At 46.7% G+C, this 19466-nt stretch overlaps 9 protein-coding genes across 9 annotated transcripts; 5 read left to right on the top strand and 4 right to left on the bottom strand.

Moving 5' to 3' along the window:
* Positions 1-424: 424 nt before the first annotated feature.
* Positions 425-1340, top strand: GLAREA_02768 (uncharacterized protein; the record flags this gene model as incomplete). Its single annotated transcript, XM_008087853.1, has 2 exons — positions 425-454; positions 642-1340. The coding sequence occupies 2 exons, from the start codon at positions 425-427 to the stop codon at positions 1338-1340; spliced, it is 729 nt and encodes a 242-aa protein (XP_008086044.1).
* A 550-nt stretch (positions 1341-1890) lies between these two features.
* GLAREA_02767 (uncharacterized protein) lies at positions 1891-2481 on the bottom strand (the record flags this gene model as incomplete). The annotated part of the gene is made up of 1 exon (XM_008087852.1): positions 1891-2481. One exon carries the CDS (start codon positions 2479-2481, stop codon positions 1891-1893), a length of 591 nt encoding a protein of 196 aa, XP_008086043.1.
* Positions 2482-3365: 884 nt separating this feature from the next.
* On the bottom strand, positions 3366-4766 carry GLAREA_02766 (uncharacterized protein; the record flags this gene model as incomplete). Its single annotated transcript, XM_008087851.1, has 2 exons — positions 3366-4286; positions 4332-4766. 2 exons carry the CDS (start codon positions 4764-4766, stop codon positions 3366-3368), a joined length of 1356 nt encoding a protein of 451 aa, XP_008086042.1.
* Positions 4767-4987: 221 nt separating this feature from the next.
* GLAREA_02765 (P-loop containing nucleoside triphosphate hydrolase) lies at positions 4988-6496 on the top strand (the record flags this gene model as incomplete). The annotated part of the gene is made up of 2 exons (XM_008087850.1): positions 4988-5176; positions 5231-6496. 2 exons carry the CDS (start codon positions 4988-4990, stop codon positions 6494-6496), a joined length of 1455 nt encoding a protein of 484 aa, XP_008086041.1.
* Positions 6497-7829: 1333 nt separating this feature from the next.
* Positions 7830-8654, top strand: GLAREA_02764 (uncharacterized protein; the record flags this gene model as incomplete). The annotated part of the gene is made up of 1 exon (XM_008087849.1): positions 7830-8654. The coding sequence occupies one exon, from the start codon at positions 7830-7832 to the stop codon at positions 8652-8654; it is 825 nt and encodes a 274-aa protein (XP_008086040.1).
* Positions 8655-8955: 301 nt separating this feature from the next.
* Positions 8956-10272, bottom strand: GLAREA_02763 (alpha/beta-Hydrolase; the record flags this gene model as incomplete). The annotated part of the gene is made up of 3 exons (XM_008087848.1): positions 8956-9721; positions 9848-9948; positions 10219-10272. 3 exons carry the CDS (start codon positions 10270-10272, stop codon positions 8956-8958), a joined length of 921 nt encoding a protein of 306 aa, XP_008086039.1.
* A 609-nt stretch (positions 10273-10881) lies between these two features.
* GLAREA_02762 (uncharacterized protein) lies at positions 10882-11500 on the top strand (the record flags this gene model as incomplete). The annotated part of the gene is made up of 2 exons (XM_008087847.1): positions 10882-11222; positions 11302-11500. 2 exons carry the CDS (start codon positions 10882-10884, stop codon positions 11498-11500), a joined length of 540 nt encoding a protein of 179 aa, XP_008086038.1.
* A 656-nt stretch (positions 11501-12156) lies between these two features.
* Positions 12157-13070, bottom strand: GLAREA_02761 (P-loop containing nucleoside triphosphate hydrolase; the record flags this gene model as incomplete). Its single annotated transcript, XM_008087846.1, has 5 exons — positions 12157-12447; positions 12512-12691; positions 12749-12754; positions 12806-12884; positions 13027-13070. The coding sequence occupies 5 exons, from the start codon at positions 13068-13070 to the stop codon at positions 12157-12159; spliced, it is 600 nt and encodes a 199-aa protein (XP_008086037.1).
* Positions 13071-14484: 1414 nt separating this feature from the next.
* GLAREA_02760 (uncharacterized protein) lies at positions 14485-18204 on the top strand (the record flags this gene model as incomplete). The annotated part of the gene is made up of 2 exons (XM_008087845.1): positions 14485-15984; positions 16033-18204. 2 exons carry the CDS (start codon positions 14485-14487, stop codon positions 18202-18204), a joined length of 3672 nt encoding a protein of 1223 aa, XP_008086036.1.
* Positions 18205-19466: the final 1262 nt, after the last annotated feature.

Genomic DNA, 19466 nt, shown 5'->3' with positions numbered 1-19466 from the left:
TGCATTAGATCTAGCACACAAACTGCAAGACTACGACAGCCACCCGGGTCTCGCGCGAATCAGAGGGAAATACACCAGCAGTTTGCTCTTTGATATCCGGTCGATAACAGCAATTACAGGTTTGTCTTCCTATGTCTCTGAAAAAGGATGCCTATCATATTATAATAGAAGTCATTTCCCGCTGCTGTGTTTTTTTTTTCAATATGTTATTACCCTGTCGGCTCACATGAATTAATTGACTGTCTCTGTTAGGCTCCCAAAGACGAGGATCAAGTGTATTCATCGTGTTTTCAGCGTCACAGCGAGATCACGAAAGCGAAGTTCAACTCTCCTCGCACTAGCGGATATTGGGAGCAGAAACCGAAAAACATCCTTGGATTCATTGGCGCCTAGGCCAATGGTCGAACAAAACACAGCCCCTATCATGGAAGATGCAATGGAGGTAGCCTGTGGGGTAAGTAGCCTCTCATCAAGCTGCTCAAGTCCCCATATCTTCGCAAGGATACTGCTCAATAGTCTTCACACCCGTAGCTGCTTCGAGCTACTGTGCTTTGCGAAATCGTTGAGCACGTTGAACGTCAATGTCTTTCCTTGAATCTGGTCTTGAGTCATTTAATTATGCTGATGTAATCTTTCCACAGTCACCAAGCCGCCAGCTCACGATTCGTACCACAAGTATGCATAAAAACACCCATCAGGAAACATGTGACTGGAGTTCAGAGGATGGAGACAACCAAAACATCTATACGCCTACTTCTTCGACGGATAGTGCGAATGAGATGATTGCGACACCAACGTCGTCAACAGCTTCACAAACTGTCACAGAGTCTCCTTCCCCCGCACCAGGCCAAGAAAACAGCGAAAGCCAGCCACTGAATTCATCAACGACTCCAAATTTACCCTTGGATGACAGAGCAGAGGCATCATGCGAGGCCCCTGCTGACGATGAAGAAGTTTCTGACATATCAATGTGGCCTACTGCAACGAGAACAGACGATAATGCTGAAGAATTCGATCCGGTTGAAGTACAAAACGCGGTTGCTGCATCTGCCTCCTTTACTGAAATGGCACTTGCACAAGATATTGAGAAAGCTCTTAAAGAATCTCTGGAGTTGTTGGACCTGGAGCGTCTGGAGTATGAGCCGGCAACTCGCGAACAACACCGGATTCAGAGTGCGTATGTTGAAGATTTGACGGCCGAGCCAGGATACCATAGTAAAGAAGACGATAAGTTCTTCTTTGAGGAAGTACTTGATGATACTCCAGAGCCTGAGGAAGACGAAAACGAAGACGAAGATACGGACCAACCCATGTGTGAGGATTATGAAAGTCTGATCTGATTCTGTCCAATTTTGGCTTTGCGAAATCGCTTGCTGCGATTACAGGCGTTTGATTTTGCTGTTTGGGAGCTTGAGCAGACAAAACAAGAGTTGGTCATTGGTAAATGTGATGCTTCTTTTAGGCGAGACTGAAGTACAAGAATACCTTCATAGATTGCTAATGTACATATTGAAGGGTTTGCGGAGGAATGTTGGGATGGCACGATTACCGAAGAAGAGTGTGTTTAGAAGGTTTTGATCAATTATGAGAAGATGATTCATTATTTGCCAGAAAGTTGAAGGAAGATGAGATCACATTGCGAATGAAACTCTTGTAACAGAAAGGTAAGGACTGAATAGTAAGGGGTGAAAATTTGAGAGGAGTTTATTTGTAAGATTTAGCGTTGTGGCTGGGCAGAGTTTGAGAAAGCATCCTTTCATCGCTATGCAGGGTATCTTTGTTCAAGCAATGACGGCGCCAGCAATGCGACGTCGGACTTACCTGTCAACGTATTGAAAAGGAGAGAGCTAAAGAAATAACAGACAAAAGAAAAAGCTTACTTACCTTTACCTACTGATGAACAGCCAGAAGTTTCTCCTGCTTCACAGTATGCGAAACGATCTTATTCTTATACATCGTCACATTGCCACTAGCAACATGACTAGGCAACTCCACAATCCCCTTCTTCTTCTTCAACTGCCCCTGTCTCTCCAGCTTCTCGGCCTCCCAATCTTCCGGCGTCATTTGCCTCACGCGTTCCATCTCAGTGAGCATGAAATTCTCTCTGGATTCCTCTTTCCGCCACTTCTTCTCGCTCATGCTGCGGTATTTGTTGTGGAAGGCGAGTTCGGCCTCGTTTGAGGCTTTGGCGATGCAGTTGTTACACGGCGCGTCGATGGCCTGCATTGTGGGAGTGAAGTTGATGACTGGTTTCCCGAGAGGGAGTCCTGAGTGCTTACCGCACATTCTCCCATCGACGATGTAGGCGTGGCCGCAAACGTGGTTTTGTTGGACTCCCGAACACTTGTCGCAGTGGCCTCGCTCGTTGTAGATGTCGTGATCGATAACGATTGATGCATTGCTTTTACCGGTTGTGGGTCGTCTCCTGAATATAGACCCAATCTGGGAGCGAAGTGGCTTTGGACCTGTGCCAAAAGACATTTTGTGAATGTGGTGAAAAAAGTGATGAGTTCTGAGTAGAAGTTCAATAAGCTTTAAGTTCGACTTGATCTAGGATAGATTAGAAGATGATGGTGCTTAAAATTGCCTCAGCAAGAAAGTCTGGGAGTTATATAATCGCATAGGAAATTGTTTCCCACTGGGCTTCCATTGTCCTAGGCGAACAAAGTGATTTTCCATCTGAGATAACAAAGGAATGTCAAATTCAAAATTGTAATGTCAAACCAGACATCGATTTCGGTCCTTTGTTGCTTAGGCTTGGCACCACCCGGCATGGAATTGTTTGCTCAATCACTCACTATGGGAAAGTCCCCCATTGCGGAATCGTGTCTGTATTGGAGGACACTACCCAAATTGATGCATCTGGATAATTGCCGTTATTGAGTAGTAGAAAAGTAGGAAGCCTTGAAGAGATATATGGATTATATTGCAACATACACGCTTATTTAGAAAGAAATGAAGCCTTCGCAGGCGGATCGTCATGACACCCGCCTCTCCCAGCGGAGCTCGGTTTAGACCAGAATTTGTGGTAGGAGCCGAAGTACAACTTAAGCAAACAAAAGATTTCCCCCAAAGATCCGTAACGAATATACATATATATATACTCCTTGTACATGTGATATACTCTACAAGAGTATGCCTCATTGTGTGAAGCTTGCCGTACTAAGTCTAGCCATCTCAATACATGGCAAAGAGGCTTGGTAGACAGTTCTCTCGAAACCGCTCGCCGGAATTCCTGAAATCCGCTGCAAAAATAAGGGTTTCGCTTCAATTCCTACCAATCTGAAGAAGGAGACTAATGGTAAGCAGGTTCTCTGGTCGCTATGCGCTTTTTTGGGGATTTATTTGGTTTGTTCTTTGCTCTTTCAGCCTCCAGCGATCTCTTCTTCCTGGTCTTCCCACTCCCCTCTCTCATCCGCTTCTTCATTCAGCTCCATCTCAGCATCACCCTCGAGCCCCTCACTGTCCCATTCATCGACGTCCATCTCATCCTCATCCTCATCTTCAGCACCTTTCTTCGCCCCAAGACCCTTTGCAATGCGCTTCTTTTCCACGTTCTCCCTCTGAATCCGTCTTCGTGTCTCTTTTTCTTGTCTTCTTTTCTCCCAGACCTTGTCCATCTCCTTAACCTCTTCTTTTGTTTTATGAATGTACTCATGCCACATAATTTTCCCGTTACAGACTCCATCCTCTACCTTGGTCATCCTAAGTCGCAGCCTTGGCCCCAGCTCAACCAATTTCACTGCCCGCTTTTCGACACCACTCGAGGAGTTCTTACTTTTGCCATCTTCACGGTCTTTCTGCCGTTTTGATAACAACTTCTTGGCTCTAGTCTCCACGACTTCCACCTCGGCATCTGTGTCTGCTTCACTTCCACTAGTCGCGTCCGTCATATACCCTGAACCATCTGCGCCACCAACCATGTAGTCGGCAATGTCCTCTAAATTGCCCAGATTCGGTAGGCCCCCCTTTTTGCCTTTCGCTTTTTGCGAGTTCAGCAATTTCTCTGCAGCATTAAGTCTCCGTAGGGGTTTCGAAAGTCCGGTAGCCTTTGTTGTGATAGCGTAGTGTCGGAGGTTGAGAATGTATGAGCCATCATCCGAATCTTTGGCAGGCTCTCGATTTAAGAGCATGACCCGGCGTATGGACTGAAGTGGTGTGTGCTGAGGATTGATGGGAGGGAATAGAGATTGGAACACGGTCGTGGTTAGAGATTCGAGATGCTTGGGTATCTTGTTTTGGGAATCGGACTCGGTAGGGGGTGATATGAAGTTGTTCATGACAAGCTATGTGCATTAGCATATGCCCCTCCTTCAAATAGAAAGTCCTACCAATGGAGCTGTGAGATATTCTTTTCCACCGCCTTTAGGATGCTTCAACGCTCTCCTAACGTCTTTACATAAGGAATACTTCTCGACCTGAAAATGTAGTGTTGGTCCTCGTGGTGTAATCGCAAGTCGCATGTTTGTATTTCCCGACTCAGATCTCGAGAACAGCATTAGATGTGTTACTCCCAGTGGCCCAGACATAGTGAGATAATCCTTTAGCTTGTTCGCCTTTCTTTCCTTCAATCTAGCAGCTGTATCTGGTTGCATCATCGAGCGAACATCCTTGACCAGCTGGCTAACACTTGGTCCAACTTCCCCAGCTCCAACTCTAATTACCATACTTTTTGGCGATCGATTAATTGCATTTGCGGAGGTAGGTTTTCCGCTGGGGCCATTGGCGCCCAGATGCGTCTGCTTTTTGACCTTTCTTCGCGCCATGTTTGGTTGTTGTGTTTAATTGGAGATTTTTCGCGGGGAAGAATTATTTGGGAACTTTTTTCTGAAGCTTCGTAGTATGTACCACGAAATTGTTAAAGCGGCACCAGCCGCAGCTTGTTTGTGACGTGCTCTGGTGCCACTTTTAGATACCGATAACGATAAGCCGATAGAGATTTTTATTTTATCGCCGTCCTTACTTGCGACATCACCCATCAGCAAACATGTCGTCGGTCAAGAGAAGAAAAGTAGATGTCTCTTTAGGATCTGCACAATCCAAAGACAAGAAAACTGTTACGAAGGAACCATTACCCTCAGTGTCTTCACCAGAAGGCTCTCCCGCACAAGATGTACCAGAAGCAGAGAAATCAGCGACAGAAGGAGGGGAGGCCATAAAGACTTTTAAGGACCTTGTAAGTGTGTTCCGTGAGATACATCTGGCCGTCTAGGTCTAATCATTTTGGTAGGGTATCATAGACTCATTATGTGACGCCTGTACTGCATTGGGATATAAGTCCCCCACCCCAATTCAATCCGAGTCGATTCCGCTTGCGCTCCAAGGCAGAGATTTGATCGGTCTCGCAGAGACTGGTAGTGGGAAAACCGCTGCTTTCGCTCTTCCCATACTTCAAGCGCTTCTGGACAAACCGCAGCCTCTGTTTGGACTTGTTCTCGCGCCTACCCGTGAACTTGCCTACCAAATATCTGAAGCGTTCGAAGCCCTTGGGTCGCTTATATCAGTACGATGCGCTGTAATTGTGGGAGGAATGGAAATGGTTTCGCAAGCAATCGCATTGGGAAAGAAACCGCATATAGTGGTTGCGACACCTGGACGGTTGCTGGACCACCTCGAGAACACCAAGGGGTTCTCCCTTCGATCCCTCAAATATCTGGTTATGGACGAAGCTGATCGGTTACTTGACCTTGATTTCGGACCAATTTTGGATAAGATCCTGAAAGTACTGCCTCGGGAACGACGGACTTATCTTTTCTCGGCTACCATGAGCTCCAAAATCGAAAGCCTTCAGCGAGCCAGTTTAAAGGATCCTTTGCGCGTCAGTATTAGTAGCAACAAATACCAGACCGTGTCGACGTTACTGCAGAGCTATCTTTTCATTCCGCACCCGCAAAAGGATGTCTACCTTGTTTATTTGCTAAATGAATTTGCTGGGCAGTCCGCCATTGTTTTTACCAGGACAGTAAACGAAACACAACGGTTAGCCATTTTGCTCCGAACACTTGGTTTTGGCGCCATCCCTTTGCACGGTCAATTGTCACAGTCAGCCCGTCTAGGTGCTTTGAACAAATTCCGAGCCGGGTCAAGAGAGATTCTAGTGGCAACTGATGTGGCGGCACGTGGACTCGATATTCCATCAGTCGATGTTGTGTTGAACTATGATTTGCCACCTGATAGCAAAACATATATTCATCGTGTTGGTCGAACCGCTCGAGCTGGAAAGTCTGGACACGCGATTAGTCTTGTAACTCAATACGATGTGGAAATTTGGCTGAGGATAGAGGCAGCGTTAGGCGAGAAACAGAAAGAGTACGATACCGAAAAGGATGAAGTTATGGTATTCAAGGCTCGAGTCGAAGAAGCCCAGCGACATGCAAGAAATGAAATGAAGAATTTGCACGAAGATAGAGGCAAGAAGGGATCAGTACTAAAAGGACGACGGCCGGCAAGTGGAGGCAAAAGAGGTCGTGACGAAATGGATCGAGAAGAGGGTTAGTCGACTGATGGATGAGGAATATTGAGCTGTCATGATGATATACCCGGATTGCGAGTGGTCTTAAAAACTATGAAACAAATCAGCAGGACATAGTCTGCAAAGGCTGACTCGAATGGCTTCTCGGATGTCGAGGATACATGGTAGGGGACACGATGGAGATGTAGTGAAGAGCTTGAAAGCTAACCTAGTACCACTTTCCCATAAGAAATATGGTTGAACTTAGGAAGATGTTGTGGTATATCAACCATTAGAAAATCAATTACGAATCCAATCAATATTAATCTCGTGAGGGCCTTAGTAGCACCATGAAACTATCAGTTACTTGTTTACGCTGTGGGTAGTTTTCCTTGTTCCGCTCCTCCAATAACTGTCTGTTGTAGCTACTCATCAGCTCTGCAGACAAAAAGGCTGTTGTTCCTTTTCGCTAAACAAAGACTATATATATAAAAGAAACTCTCAAACATTTCCGGTCTCTTTCTCTTTTTCCATTGCTCTTAGTGATTTCGATACCACCGCTACAATACCTATTAACAGGGTCCAGTGTAGCTTTGGTATGATGATTCCCTAGACGTGATTTACCGTTTGAAGTTGCAGATGTAATAATCCAAGTGAGGACTTCGATTGTGAGATCTCCATGCTAATAAGTATGTGCAATTCTAGGTGATTATAATCAGGAATGTTTAATAATATAATTAGAGTTATTATGTATTTACTTCTTAATTTGTTTTTCACTTTCTTCTGTATTAGTCATCTTTAATCACATTGCACATGTTGATTTACTACATCTTCACATAAGGAGAATAAATCTGTTTGAACAGAGATCAATGATTAATGATATCATGTTACAAAGAGTTACACAATCAACTGTCTATACAGGCCGAATAGGTTTAGTAGTTACTTCAAGCACAATAGATTTACTATTTTAATTCGTAACTAGTTGCAAACTCAAGTATCATGGGCAAGCTAGAGACACAAAGGGCGAGATTCAAGCACTCTCTTTGTGTATCGCATTTCTTATGCGAAGTGTCTCATTCATGGAGTTCCATACTAATTGCTTTGTTGCTTTCACAGCGAGAGACAAAGTGATTCAGGAACAATTGATTATTCTCGACAGAGAAGATTATCATTCATTAAGGAAAATCTACAATGCTTTATCGAATAACAAAGAGGACGGGTGTGCTTCCATAGAACAGCGAAATTGGAAAAATACAACAATAACTCCCAGAAGCTCACTCTTCCCCGACTCAACTTGCTGTATCAATTTACCCCAAACTACTCTAAATTAACCAAAATCCATCTACTACGTCCCCGAAATCAAACCGACTCTCTCACCATGGGCATCAAATCTAAAATCGCCGTCTTCGTCGACTGCAAGTCGTCGAAGACTCACTCAAATAAAAGCTCCTCTCGACGTCCATCCAACTCCCAATCAGCCGCTAGCTTTCAACAACGCAGCCAAGAAGCCCCTGAAGAAGAAATGGAAGCCGCCACGCTGGTTGTGTACGTTGGTCCTCCAGGGCGCTTCGCAGACAAAACTCGCTTCATCTGCTCTCTCTGGTCGATAAATCTCCTCCTACCAACCCTAACCATTGAACCAGTATTGCTAAACGAAGGAAAGCGCGATTACCCCGAAGTCATCATAAACATGGACGCTGGAATTTTTCAACTGCTCCACGCCTGTGTCTGTGCTTCAGAAGGAGTAACTCAGAAGAAAAGCAAGAACCTTACTCTGTTCGCCAAACTGTGGGCATTTGCCGACGGCAGTATCAGCGAAGCGCTGATGGAAGATATAAGTGCCAAAGTGACAGGAACCATCAAGCGCGCTGGAATCCATGAACTTCAGGAAGTCATGAGATTCGTCTGCTCCCAAGACCACAGAACAAATAGCAAGGTAGCGAGGATGCGCGACGTGCTTGTAGGCCGACTTGCTGTTCTCGGGATGGATTCGTACAGACTCGACGATGGCCTCGTTCCCCCAAGCTTACTCGGGGATGTAATGGTCTCTATGGATGTTCTTCGACGTCCTCAAGATTACCAAAAACAGCCATCGCAGCCACGGGTTCGAAGACCGCTCGAAAAAGCTAAGAACTGTAACCAAATTGTCTGGCAAGAGCTTCTGAAGGCTGTGGAATCACCTCCTGCTTCAGTGCAGAGATGAACAGAGTGCGAGCTGCAGAAAGATGAGCCTATTCCCATAAAAGGTACATAACAGGGGGATCCGTTTAAATTTAGTCCCACATAATTTATACCCAAGTAATTGGCAGATTCTGGGAATCTGACCAATTGCAAATAGAAATTTTGATCAAAACACATCTACATACCTGAAAGTTGAAAACCGTGAAGTATTCAAATTATAGTTTCTGCTGGCCTGGCCACTCTAATCTCTCGCCGTCATATGAAAACTCTAAGAATAATCGATTAAGCCCAGTATCCTACCATCATTTCATTTCGCTCAACTCTCAAATGCCACCCAAAAAACCAAGGACTCTTTTCATCAAGTCATTCACAACGCTTTCAGAATTCCCAGCTAGATTATGAGTAGCTCCTTCGATGACGCCGGAGTTATTTTCGTCCACTTTCCCTTTACCACTTTTCGCAATCTCAATCCAGCGTGCCAAAAGCTTTGCCGGATCAACATCTGGCTGAACATACTCATCACTACCCGAGAGCAAGATGCATATCGGGGTCGAGTTTGGCAGACTTCCAAATGTCTTCATGAGCTGATCGTCTGTGAGATCCGAGCTGAAATAGTCGTCGTCGCCATCATGATTAGGGCTGGCTAAAGACAGAAATCTTTTAGCGGAGACAGGGCAAGGGAAAATGCTGCCTATATCGGTAGATGGCAATATCTCATCGTCATCGCCGCCATCGACCATACTTTGAGCTTTTGCGCACACGGATTTGATAGTGTCTGGGTCCATCATGGTGAAAATAGCTTCTCGATCACTGACTGCCGCTTGAATTAGGCCTCCATCAATGGGCTTGCGATTTTCGTGACCAGGTCCGGTGAGATACTCAAGCACGTCTTGGCAGCCTGTTGAATGGCCCATGAGAACTATTTTGCCAGGCTTGATGGAACGAAAGTAGGAAACACAGTCAGAAAGCTCTTCGACATCTTTCTGGAGAGACGAGATTCCCCAACCCGTGTACGAGGAGGACAAGATAGCCTGTGCCAGTGTCCATGATGGTGGCAATGCATCGGCCAATCGTGAAGCGTATGGTACTCTGGAACAGATTAGTATACATTGATTTCAATAAGTCCAGAGCGCAAAACCGTGCGCAAGGACCAAACTCTCTCCAGTGATCACTGAGATGAGCTCAAAATGGTAACCAAATGGAAGGGTGACATACGTGTGGAGGCCATCGAACAGCCCGCCAACGAATATTATGATGTTTTGAGCTGACGAAGAAGTTTTTTGAGGAGTGTGTTCAAAAGCGAAGAGTTTTGATGTCTACCAAGTATCAGTCTTGTTCTTCCAAGTTTTTATAAGATTTCAACATGTGAAGTGACACACTCATGCAGATTCGCTGTGTAGTCGTCCACCCGTACAGGAATTGGAGCTATCAATGTCTCCTTCAACATTGTGGACCAAACTTCTGGATAGAGGATTGAAGTATAGCTTTTTTCATGAATGGTAATAATCAAATTGCTGATCTTATTAATACTCCTGTGCTCTTCCATCTTATGCATGTGGAACTGTTCGGAGATGAAGGAGTCTTACAAATTGGTGAGACACTCCTGGTCTGGCAACACCTTTGAACTCTGTGTCCACCATATTGTGATTTTTGAGTTGGGAACACAGGATCCTCTGGTCCCGGATATCGATAACGACTTTTGGACTCTTAGACCTTAGAGACTTGTGAGTTTCACTATTGTTGTAAAGAATTAGGTCAGACTAATGAGCATAGACCTAGAAGAAATTGCTGGCAGTTCTGGGAGATTGCAAACCGAGGATGTCTTCCACGACGAGCTTGTTCATTTGTACTCGAATGTATCCTGAAGTTTTACGTAAAGGTAGTAAGCGGTACGAGGAATCGAGGATAGAAGTTGAGGATAGGAGCGTAAGCAGATTTCTTTCGATCATACTGACAGACCTTGTAAATTATGTAAAATTCTCTGGAAGAAGAGAAAATACGAAACGACTAGACCTTTTTTAGAGTCATATAAAATCGAGAATCTCAATTTGAGATGAGAGTGGTGTGCAGAGGTATCTTACCTCGAGGCTTCCAAGTAACGTTGATGGATTAAGGTTGTTGCGCTGCTGGTTCGTCCCGACGGCCCAACCCACTTCCCGTGACCTTCAATCGGCCAGCTCCTGGAAATTTATCACCAGCATCGCAACCTCCTGAATCTAGACATCGGACTCCACGGCCAACCGCGCAAGATGGCACAACACACAACCACGACCCGTCTCCTGACGCCCCTCCTCTCATCCTTCCGATCCCTAGTTCTGAGCTCCGAAACCACAGCCAGCGCAACAATCCCCAAAACAATGGCAACCTCCACACGATCGTTCTCTAGCACGCCAAACCTCGCAGCAAGAGCGAAGCAGGCGAAGACGTCCGATCCCCGAGTCAATCTCATTCGATACCACATGCAACATCCCAAAACACCAAGACCGTTGAAGTTCTCCCGTATGCGTGCGTTGCGACACTGGACTATTCACAGGGCGTGGATGTTAGCGAGACGGAAAGCTACTGAGGCTCAGGAGGCGGAATTAATCAGGTATGGAATCTCCGCTCTGCGTATCTATGATAGCGGAAATAGCAATGGAGCGTGTAATGGAAGTGCTAATTGTTTTTAGGATGCATCAGAGTATGCACAGGGCTTGTGAAGAGCTTCGAAATTTTGATGCGCCAGGAAAGAAGGACTCGGGAAGGTTATATCGTATTGCTATGGAAAAGAAGGGTATTTTTGGGCATGGAGGTGTGCCGATTGAGTATGCTAGACCACAGACAGATACCCCAGCGCGGGAGGCATGGAATCACGGGTGGACCAGATAATAGAAACTGGTTTATCAAGTGTACTATACGGAAATTTGTAATATGTATCAACTGTACAACATCGAGAGCGAGAACAAAACAAAGGAAACTCGTAATTTTTCAAAATAGTTTGTACCAACGCACCGCTTATGAATCTCACGAGAAGACATGTTTCTTATTTACAAAGTACCATTGCTCCATCCATCATTAGGCCATCGATATATTCCGTCAGCATTGCTGCATTTCCAGTCCATCCGTAAGTCGCGTGTACCATCTATAATAATGGCCTCGACAAACGGGTACGATCTTGAAGGAGTGTGAAGATCAAGAGATTCATGATCAGTATTAGAGTAGCTCTAGCTGGCGAGCTCCGCGTAGTAAAGCAAAAGTATAGCATAATCAAATTAGCTTCAAAGAACTTTTGTGTATCTGCAACGCCTTCTTGCATTCGCAAAAGCATTCCTTTCCACAGCTTGACGCTGGTCCGCAGACATTGTTCGATTAGTTCAATTAGGCGTAATCGAGATTTCTTATGTAGAATCTGAAGGCGGTTCTCGGTTCTCGCTCGATCCCCGAGTTTATTAGAAAGGATAAGTCCGAAGTGTTGCTGATCTCGAAATTTTGTCCTCGCCAAGCGGCGCGCTTCTATTTTCACCCCAACTCCAGCGCTTAATCATTTACAGTATAACACAACAGCCCCCGCCTTCTCCTTTTTCGAACGTAAGTAGGGCGGCTCTTGTTGCGGCTTCGAACACATCGTCGACTCCCTCTCCAGTTAGTGAGGAGCATTCAAGGTATTTTCGGGCACCAATCTCGTGTGCTATCTCGGAGGCTTCTCTTGTGCCAACAAAGTGTTGAGATCTTTTCCGGATTTCCTCAATGGCAACTGGATCTTCTCTCAAGTCTTTCTTCAAACCGACAAGGATGATGGGAACACCAGGGCATCTTTCATTTGCTTCCTCGACCCACTGCTGAGATTAGCATGTGAAAGCTATCTGGGAAAGACTTAATAATACGTGCCTTGTGTTTAACGTTATCCAACGAGTCTGGCGTGTCAATCGAGAATCCTATCAGAATAACGTGTGCTTTGGAATATGCCAGAGGTCGCAATCGTTCGTAGTCTTCCTGTCCAGCTGTATCCCATAGTGCAAGCTGCACACTTTTCCCATCAACCCTGCAATCGGTAACATAGTTCTCGAAGACGGTGGGTACCTAAATTCCAAATGGTGAGTATTTTGGGGCTGTTGAAGTGCTATCTGGTAATCCTACATAATGCTAAACCTTAGTTAGCGGGATGTCTGAAACTTGGCAGAAAGTGAAGCTCACAGTTGGGAAGTAACCAAGAGTAAATACGCTCAATAGCGAGGTTTTACCACAAGCTCCATCTCCTATTATAACGAGCTTCCTACACAGCAGTCAGCATCTCAGTTGCAGGTCCTCCTGTATCAGTGGTTGTGCGAGTGGAAGGGGGACAGTAGTAAAAGAAGAACAATGCGGATTGATTGAATTAACAATCTTGCCTGGCCCTAAGCCTGCGGAATCTGTACTGCAACAAGCTACCCGTAGACCAATCCTGAGTCTGCTGAGGCATGGTGTTGACGCGCGATGAAAATTCTGGCGGCCTACCTTCGCATAACATTCTGCTGTGATTGTTGGGCCATGGCCTTTCGTATGATGTTTGTTGAGATGAGGGGATTCGTGAAGGTCAATTATGGCAAGCCCATCGATCGGTGACTTGGAGAAAGAATTCCAAGGGGTCCGAAGGTGTGTTTGAGGTTCACCGTTTTCGAAATGGGGGAGTGAGATTGTCGATACGAGCTCCGCGATTAGACGTCCGTCCTCCTCTGGGATTGCTGTCGTAAGTTGGAGGTAGGTGAATGACGTGAAGGAGAATCGTGTTCACCGCGCGGAAGAAAAGGGTCGATTGTTGGGTGCGGTGTTGACTTTTCAGGTACGAGCAGCAAATCCCCTGCTATTATTCCTGGCGGATTGCGTGGTTTTCGTGAGAATGGAGTGGTTTGGTCGAGGATCTTGGAATCCGAATGGGGGGATCAACTGGGCTGAGCACTGAACCGTGCACGCTGAAGCTCTCGATGAGGCTTAGGACTGGGGATCACCACAAGGCCTAGATCGGGTATACCAGCCTCTGAATAACTGAATGTCGGAATGGTGCTGCAATAAAGGATACTCAATTAGGGCGGGCATTCAAATTTATATCTTCGACCGCAGGCGTGCCATTGATGACTACAACCTCCGTAGTTGCTTTGAGGAGATATCGTAAGGTTTCGGCATGAGGGTGGTTACTAATAACGCGGCTGCAAGTACAAACCGACCTGGGCATCCATTGCGGGCCCATCAAAGTTCGCTGCATAAGGCCAGAGCCCAAGCAGCATTCGGACCAGCACTCGCCCAATGAGGTATCGAGGTACACGCAGAAAGCACATGTAGCCAGAGAGATATGGCTATTTCTTGCTTTTCTGACTAGTTTTTGCAATACAGGACATTTCAAAAATATGTCTGATATCGTGAATGTACAATAATTCACAGCATCAAAACAAAGTAGAATTCCAATATCAAACGCTGCTTTACTCAACAACATCTGCTGGATTCTAAACCCAGAGTGGTCTTTGTGCCTTGCAGCCTGGATTGTGGCCTTAAGCAGCGACAACTTCACCACACTTCATCCAGGTACAACTCGTTATACTCAAACAACACCGGCCTCGCATGACAACTCCCCGCACACGAATACCTTGCTAATACCGAGACTCGGACGCTCGCCACCACCTTCCCACTGCCGCCATCATCTTCTAATCCAGCTGCGAAATTGACACCACCCGAAATAGACACTTTGGTGGGGCAATTGTTGTCCTATTCACCTTCACCTGCCTTCCACCTTCCTCGATCTCGTTCGCAATTCGGAGACCACTCCCTGAGCTACACCTCGTGTATCTGGTTTGCCCCATGCTCTGATTGTCACGTCCATCCACCAGTACCCTCTGAACGGAATGCCCGCAAACCGACGGCAGCAGACTGTCAAATCCCCTCTCTCGCCGACCTTTCCAGCGACTCAAAAATACACGAACAAGGATGGTTCCAAATTCATAAGCATTCCGAAGATTTCGAACGTCAGCGACTCCTCCGACACGTCTCCAGCTATGGCCCACACGACCACAAAACCGAATGGTCATCTGCCAACACCTCCTGCTGATACCAACAATGGTGCGCCCACGGTTAACCGCAAGAAACAGAAGCGTAGAGAGAAACTGGCCGCGAAGCTTGCTGCGGAACAGCCATCAAAAAATCTTACCAATGGTGCTCAAGCAACTCCCGGTAGCCTCAGACGAATGCAGGACGTAGATGCGCGGTTTCGGGGTAACGGTTTAGAAGACCAGTACAGTGAGAACGGGCAATTCGATCAACCCGAAGAATATTACAATAGCGAGGACCAAGACGATGAATATTCGGGGTCTTATGGCCGTGACGGGTCTTCTGCCAATGGATACGCGATTTCAACATTAAACAGCCCTGGGTCGAAGTCAAAGAAGAAGAAGAAATCGTCAAAGCCAGCCATGTCAGACATACCTCATCATATGCACCATGCAACAAATGGCTTATCTCACGATCATGTATCTCTCCCTTTACCACCGTTAGCACCCACGAACATACCCCGCGGTCCCGGCATATCCAAGGAGAAAATATGGAACACCTCTTCCCAAGAAGAGCGAGAACGAATAAAGGAATTCTGGTTGTCTCTTGGCGAAGATGAACGTAAATCGCTGGTCAAGGTAGAAAAAGACGCGGTACTTAAGAAAATGAAGGAACAACAGAAGCATTCATGTAGTTGTACCGTTTGTGGACGAAAACGCACCGCTATCGAAGAAGAACTTGAGGTCCTATATGATGCATATTACGAGGAATTAGAACAGTACGCTCATCACCAAGGCCCTGCAGTTCCACCGATAATGCCTTCGTCTCGGCGCTTCGGTGCCATGAGCGGTTTGCAACCTCCTCACCGGTTACCCCCAACGTTCAATCAGCAGCCCTCTCGAGGACGGATAGTCGAACAAATGGGCGACGATGATGACGAGGACGGCGACGAGGACTACAGTGACGAGGGCGACGAAGAAGACTTGAGCGACGAGGAAGAACCCGAGGAGATACCGAGGAATAATCACGCCGCGGATTTCTTTAGTTTTGGAAATAGTCTTACAGTTCAGGGTGGAATTCTCACGGTGGCGGACGATTTGCTGAAGAATGACGGTAAAAAGTTTATCGAAATGATGGAACAGCTTGCCGAACGTCGAATGGCACGGGAAGAAGACGCCAAGGAACAGTACTCCAACCAGAATTATGGGCATCCTCCAAATGGCGCAATGCACTCTCACTCACATGTTCACAATCATCCTCCGCCGCCCGATGACGAAGGAGATTACGAGGATGACGAAGAGGACGATGAGGGGGACTATGATGACAGCCAGGACGAGGATTACGATGAAGAGGAGATGGTAGGTGAAGGGCAATGTGGTTGCGTTGCCTGTTCTAATTTGATACAGGATACCATGACGGAAGAGCAGCGGATGGAGGAAGGGCGACGCATGTTCCAGATATTTGCTGCGAGGATGTTTGAGCAAAGGGTTTTGACAGCCTACAAGGAGAAGGTAGCGAAAGAACGTCAGCAAAAACTTCTCGAGGAACTTGAAGACGAAGACCGTGCCAATTCGCAAAAAAAAGCGAAGAAAGCTAAAGATGCCCAGAAGAAGAAGGACAAGCTTGCTCAGAAAAAGCAAGCGCTTGCGGAAGAGAAAGCTAAGCGCGAGTCGGAGAAAGCAGCGGAAGAGGCAGCGCTCCGTGCAGCAGAGGAGAAAAAGATCCAAGAGCAGAAGCTAAGAGCTGAGGAGAAGCGCAAGAAGAAAGAAGCTCAGAAGAAAGCCGAAGAGGAAGAACGGTCACGGAAAGAAGCTGAGAAGCAGCGGCGCCTCCAGGAACAGAGAGATCGCCAAGCGGAACTTGAGCGCAAGCAGAGGGAAGCTAAGGAGAAAGAACGAAAGGAGAGGGAAGAACTACGGCAAAAGGAAAGGGATGCAAAGGAGTCTAAGGACCGGGAGGCAAAGGAGCGGCGAGAGAAGCAGGAGCGCGACAAACGCGAAAAAGAACTCAAGGCCAAAGCTGACAGGGAAGCCCGTGAGAAACAAAAGCGAGACGACATAGCTGCCCAGCAAGCGGCGGTTCAAGCTGCTAATACAGCGACCATGGCAGCGAAGCGGCAACCCCCTGTTCCGATTCCTGCAACTCTTCAGTCACATGTAGCGCCCGTTGCTTCTCCTCATGTTCCGGTCGCGACTCCAGCAATACCGAAGGCTCCTACCCCTATCAAATTGCGTACAAGCTCTCAACAAGATTCAAATAGCTCAATTCCCCAGACTCCACAAAGCAGCGCTCTGAGCCAGAACGCATCCCCTGTACCATCAACTCCACTGCAAGGTAGCCCGGGCCCAATCGGCCCTCCTGGGAAGAATCCGATACAACATCCGTTTATACACCAACCACAAGCTACCTCGCCGATACATTCAGCTCTGAAGAGCCCGCCTGGGATGCAAGCCAACCCCTTTGGTGGTATGCCAATAGGAATGGGCTTCCAACCTGGGATGCCTATGATGGCTCCAGGATTTGAACGTATGCACCACAATCCAATTTTTCCTCATCAACAGCCCCTCGGAGGTCCTTTTAGGCCACTTGCTGGACCAAATGGCATGCCCATCCACCCCGGAATGAACATGCACCAGATGCCACAAGGCAGAGGCTTTCCATTGCCTCACGGTCCTCCCGGGTTTCCGAACATGCCAAACGGAATGGGAGGTATTGGGCAACTCTTTGGTCCTCCAAAGGACGCCCCACCGTCTCAATCGCATTCAAGACAGCCCTCTGCTTCATATGAGAAGCCTTTTGATAACTTGAATGGCGGGCCGCAGGCTCAGCCTATTGCAAGGCCAGCTCCAATTGGACGTCCTCCAAGTGTGGTGCATGGTCACCGTAAAGAGGCTGGAAATACCGATATGGAGGATCTTACCAACCAACTCGGCAGCAGCGCTCTGCTAGATGATTCGGATGAGCAACCTATAAATCCTGGCTTTGTTGGTCGGCGTTCGAGTGCCCTATCCAATCTAAACTCCAGACCAAACTTTCCTCCGATGCCTTTTGGAATGGAACCCACTTTCGGAAGTCCCATACATCCATATAATACCTGGGGTGCACCACCGAATCCTTTTGGACCGTCGTCCTTACCAGGCTCGAGCTTCTCAGGTGGATGGGGTCCTGTTCTCAATGGTTCTTTTGGTAGTGCTGCGCCAATGGTGCGTCCTTCGCAGCCACGCTCTGTGGCTGTCCGCCTCATGATATGTCGTGCTTGCAAAAACATGGAGGGAACTTCACCAGATGGGTTCAACGACATGAATGTGATCAAAGAGCAAATCGACCATTTCAACCCTGGCAACGAGCCTATCTCTGAAAAGGAGGTCCTCGATATCTGCGAGACCGAGGGCAATTCGATCAACGGCGGTGGCTCTTTTGATATTCGCAGGGATGATAACGGATGCTTCATCCGACATAATATTGAGAACGAAAACACGTCGGCGCATCGTCCTGTTAATCCACCGGGCGAGATCGGTAGTCCTATTGTGAGCAACGACAGAACGCCTCGATTTCCTGGTCCTCCTCCTGGCCTTTAATTCTTCATTAGCCTGCCTCAGCATCTCTTCTTTTATTTGTATCTTTTGCATCCTCGAATACCATCGACCCGGCGCTATTGCTTTAGGTCACACGGCCGATTGTTTTGATGGTGGAAAGGGATGGCTCCTTTCTAGTCGCCCTGTATTAGACGTAGGGTTATCAAACTTCTCTCGAGGGGGAGCGAAATATTAAGAATGAATTGATATAAATTGATAAGCTGCAGTATCACCACCAGCAGTTGCTGCAAGCTTTTTCCGTTTTCTTCCACGTGTGTGGAAACCTTGTGAAGACCAATTTCATTCTGCCAGACAGCACGTGTTTTCTTCGTGTTAGCTAGTCCCTTTCATAATTTGCTCCCAGGCATAAATATGCACCCATTTTTTCGCCCTCCTTCTCCCACTAACCCCGCCGGAACCTATTTGCTACATAGCTGTGGTTGATGGTTGTCCAGCTTCTGATTTCATGAAAGATGTTTCTGGTGACAGCGGCTCGCTATTGCCTAGGGGCCGTATTCGGATGGTGAGCTTGAGCTTGTATCTCTTTCGAGCTTTTGGGTAAGCAATAACTGGCTAGCTGTTAGTTCGTGGCAATTTCAGTACAGCCTTTTCAGTTTACAGATGACAGGCAGAGACGAAAGATATTGACCACAGAAGGAAACCCCGGCAGGTAACACCAACCTGGGTTGGGACATCACGTTGTGTACATTACTAAGCGAAATCCTAGTATCCTACATATTCGCGCCTTGAACCGGAAGCTGTACTTCTCTAGATTAACTTGTAATCTAAATCACAAAAGTACTTCCACCGAGCAGATGTCGAACGAAAGTTGGAACTTAAGAGCACTTCGATATAGACATCTAGAAGATGGAGCTTGCAAATTTCATCTATGCTAGAGTCTTTGAAGTTCCTATCAACGCCAGCTGATGATTTAATTCAAGAGACATTTGCTTGAAATAGGCCAGAGTAAATTTGAAATGTTTCTACTCAGAAAGACTATTAACTGCAGCTGACCCATAATTTCATACCTAAACCGCTACTCTTATTCATCTTCAACTTCGGTCTAGTGTTTTGAGCCCTCTAGTGTCTTGTACAACAGAATATTAAGGAATGTTGATGTTATAAGAAAAAACAAATTTAAATTCATGAAACTGTCTTTCGAAGCGTGATAGATCGGGCATAACTCGGCGTGTACTCTCCCCTTGGCACCCTGACGTTACACAGCGACTATAAAGAAAACGGAAAATGTATGATAATTTACTTCC

The sequence above is a fragment of the Glarea lozoyensis genome, assembly GCF_000409485.1.
Source record: "Glarea lozoyensis ATCC 20868 chromosome Unknown GLAREA6, whole genome shotgun sequence".
Classification (NCBI taxonomy): domain Eukaryota; kingdom Fungi; phylum Ascomycota; class Leotiomycetes; order Helotiales; family Helotiaceae; genus Glarea; species Glarea lozoyensis.
Note: the sequence above shows the minus strand (reverse complement) of the source record. Positions and strands in the feature narration are given on the sequence as shown.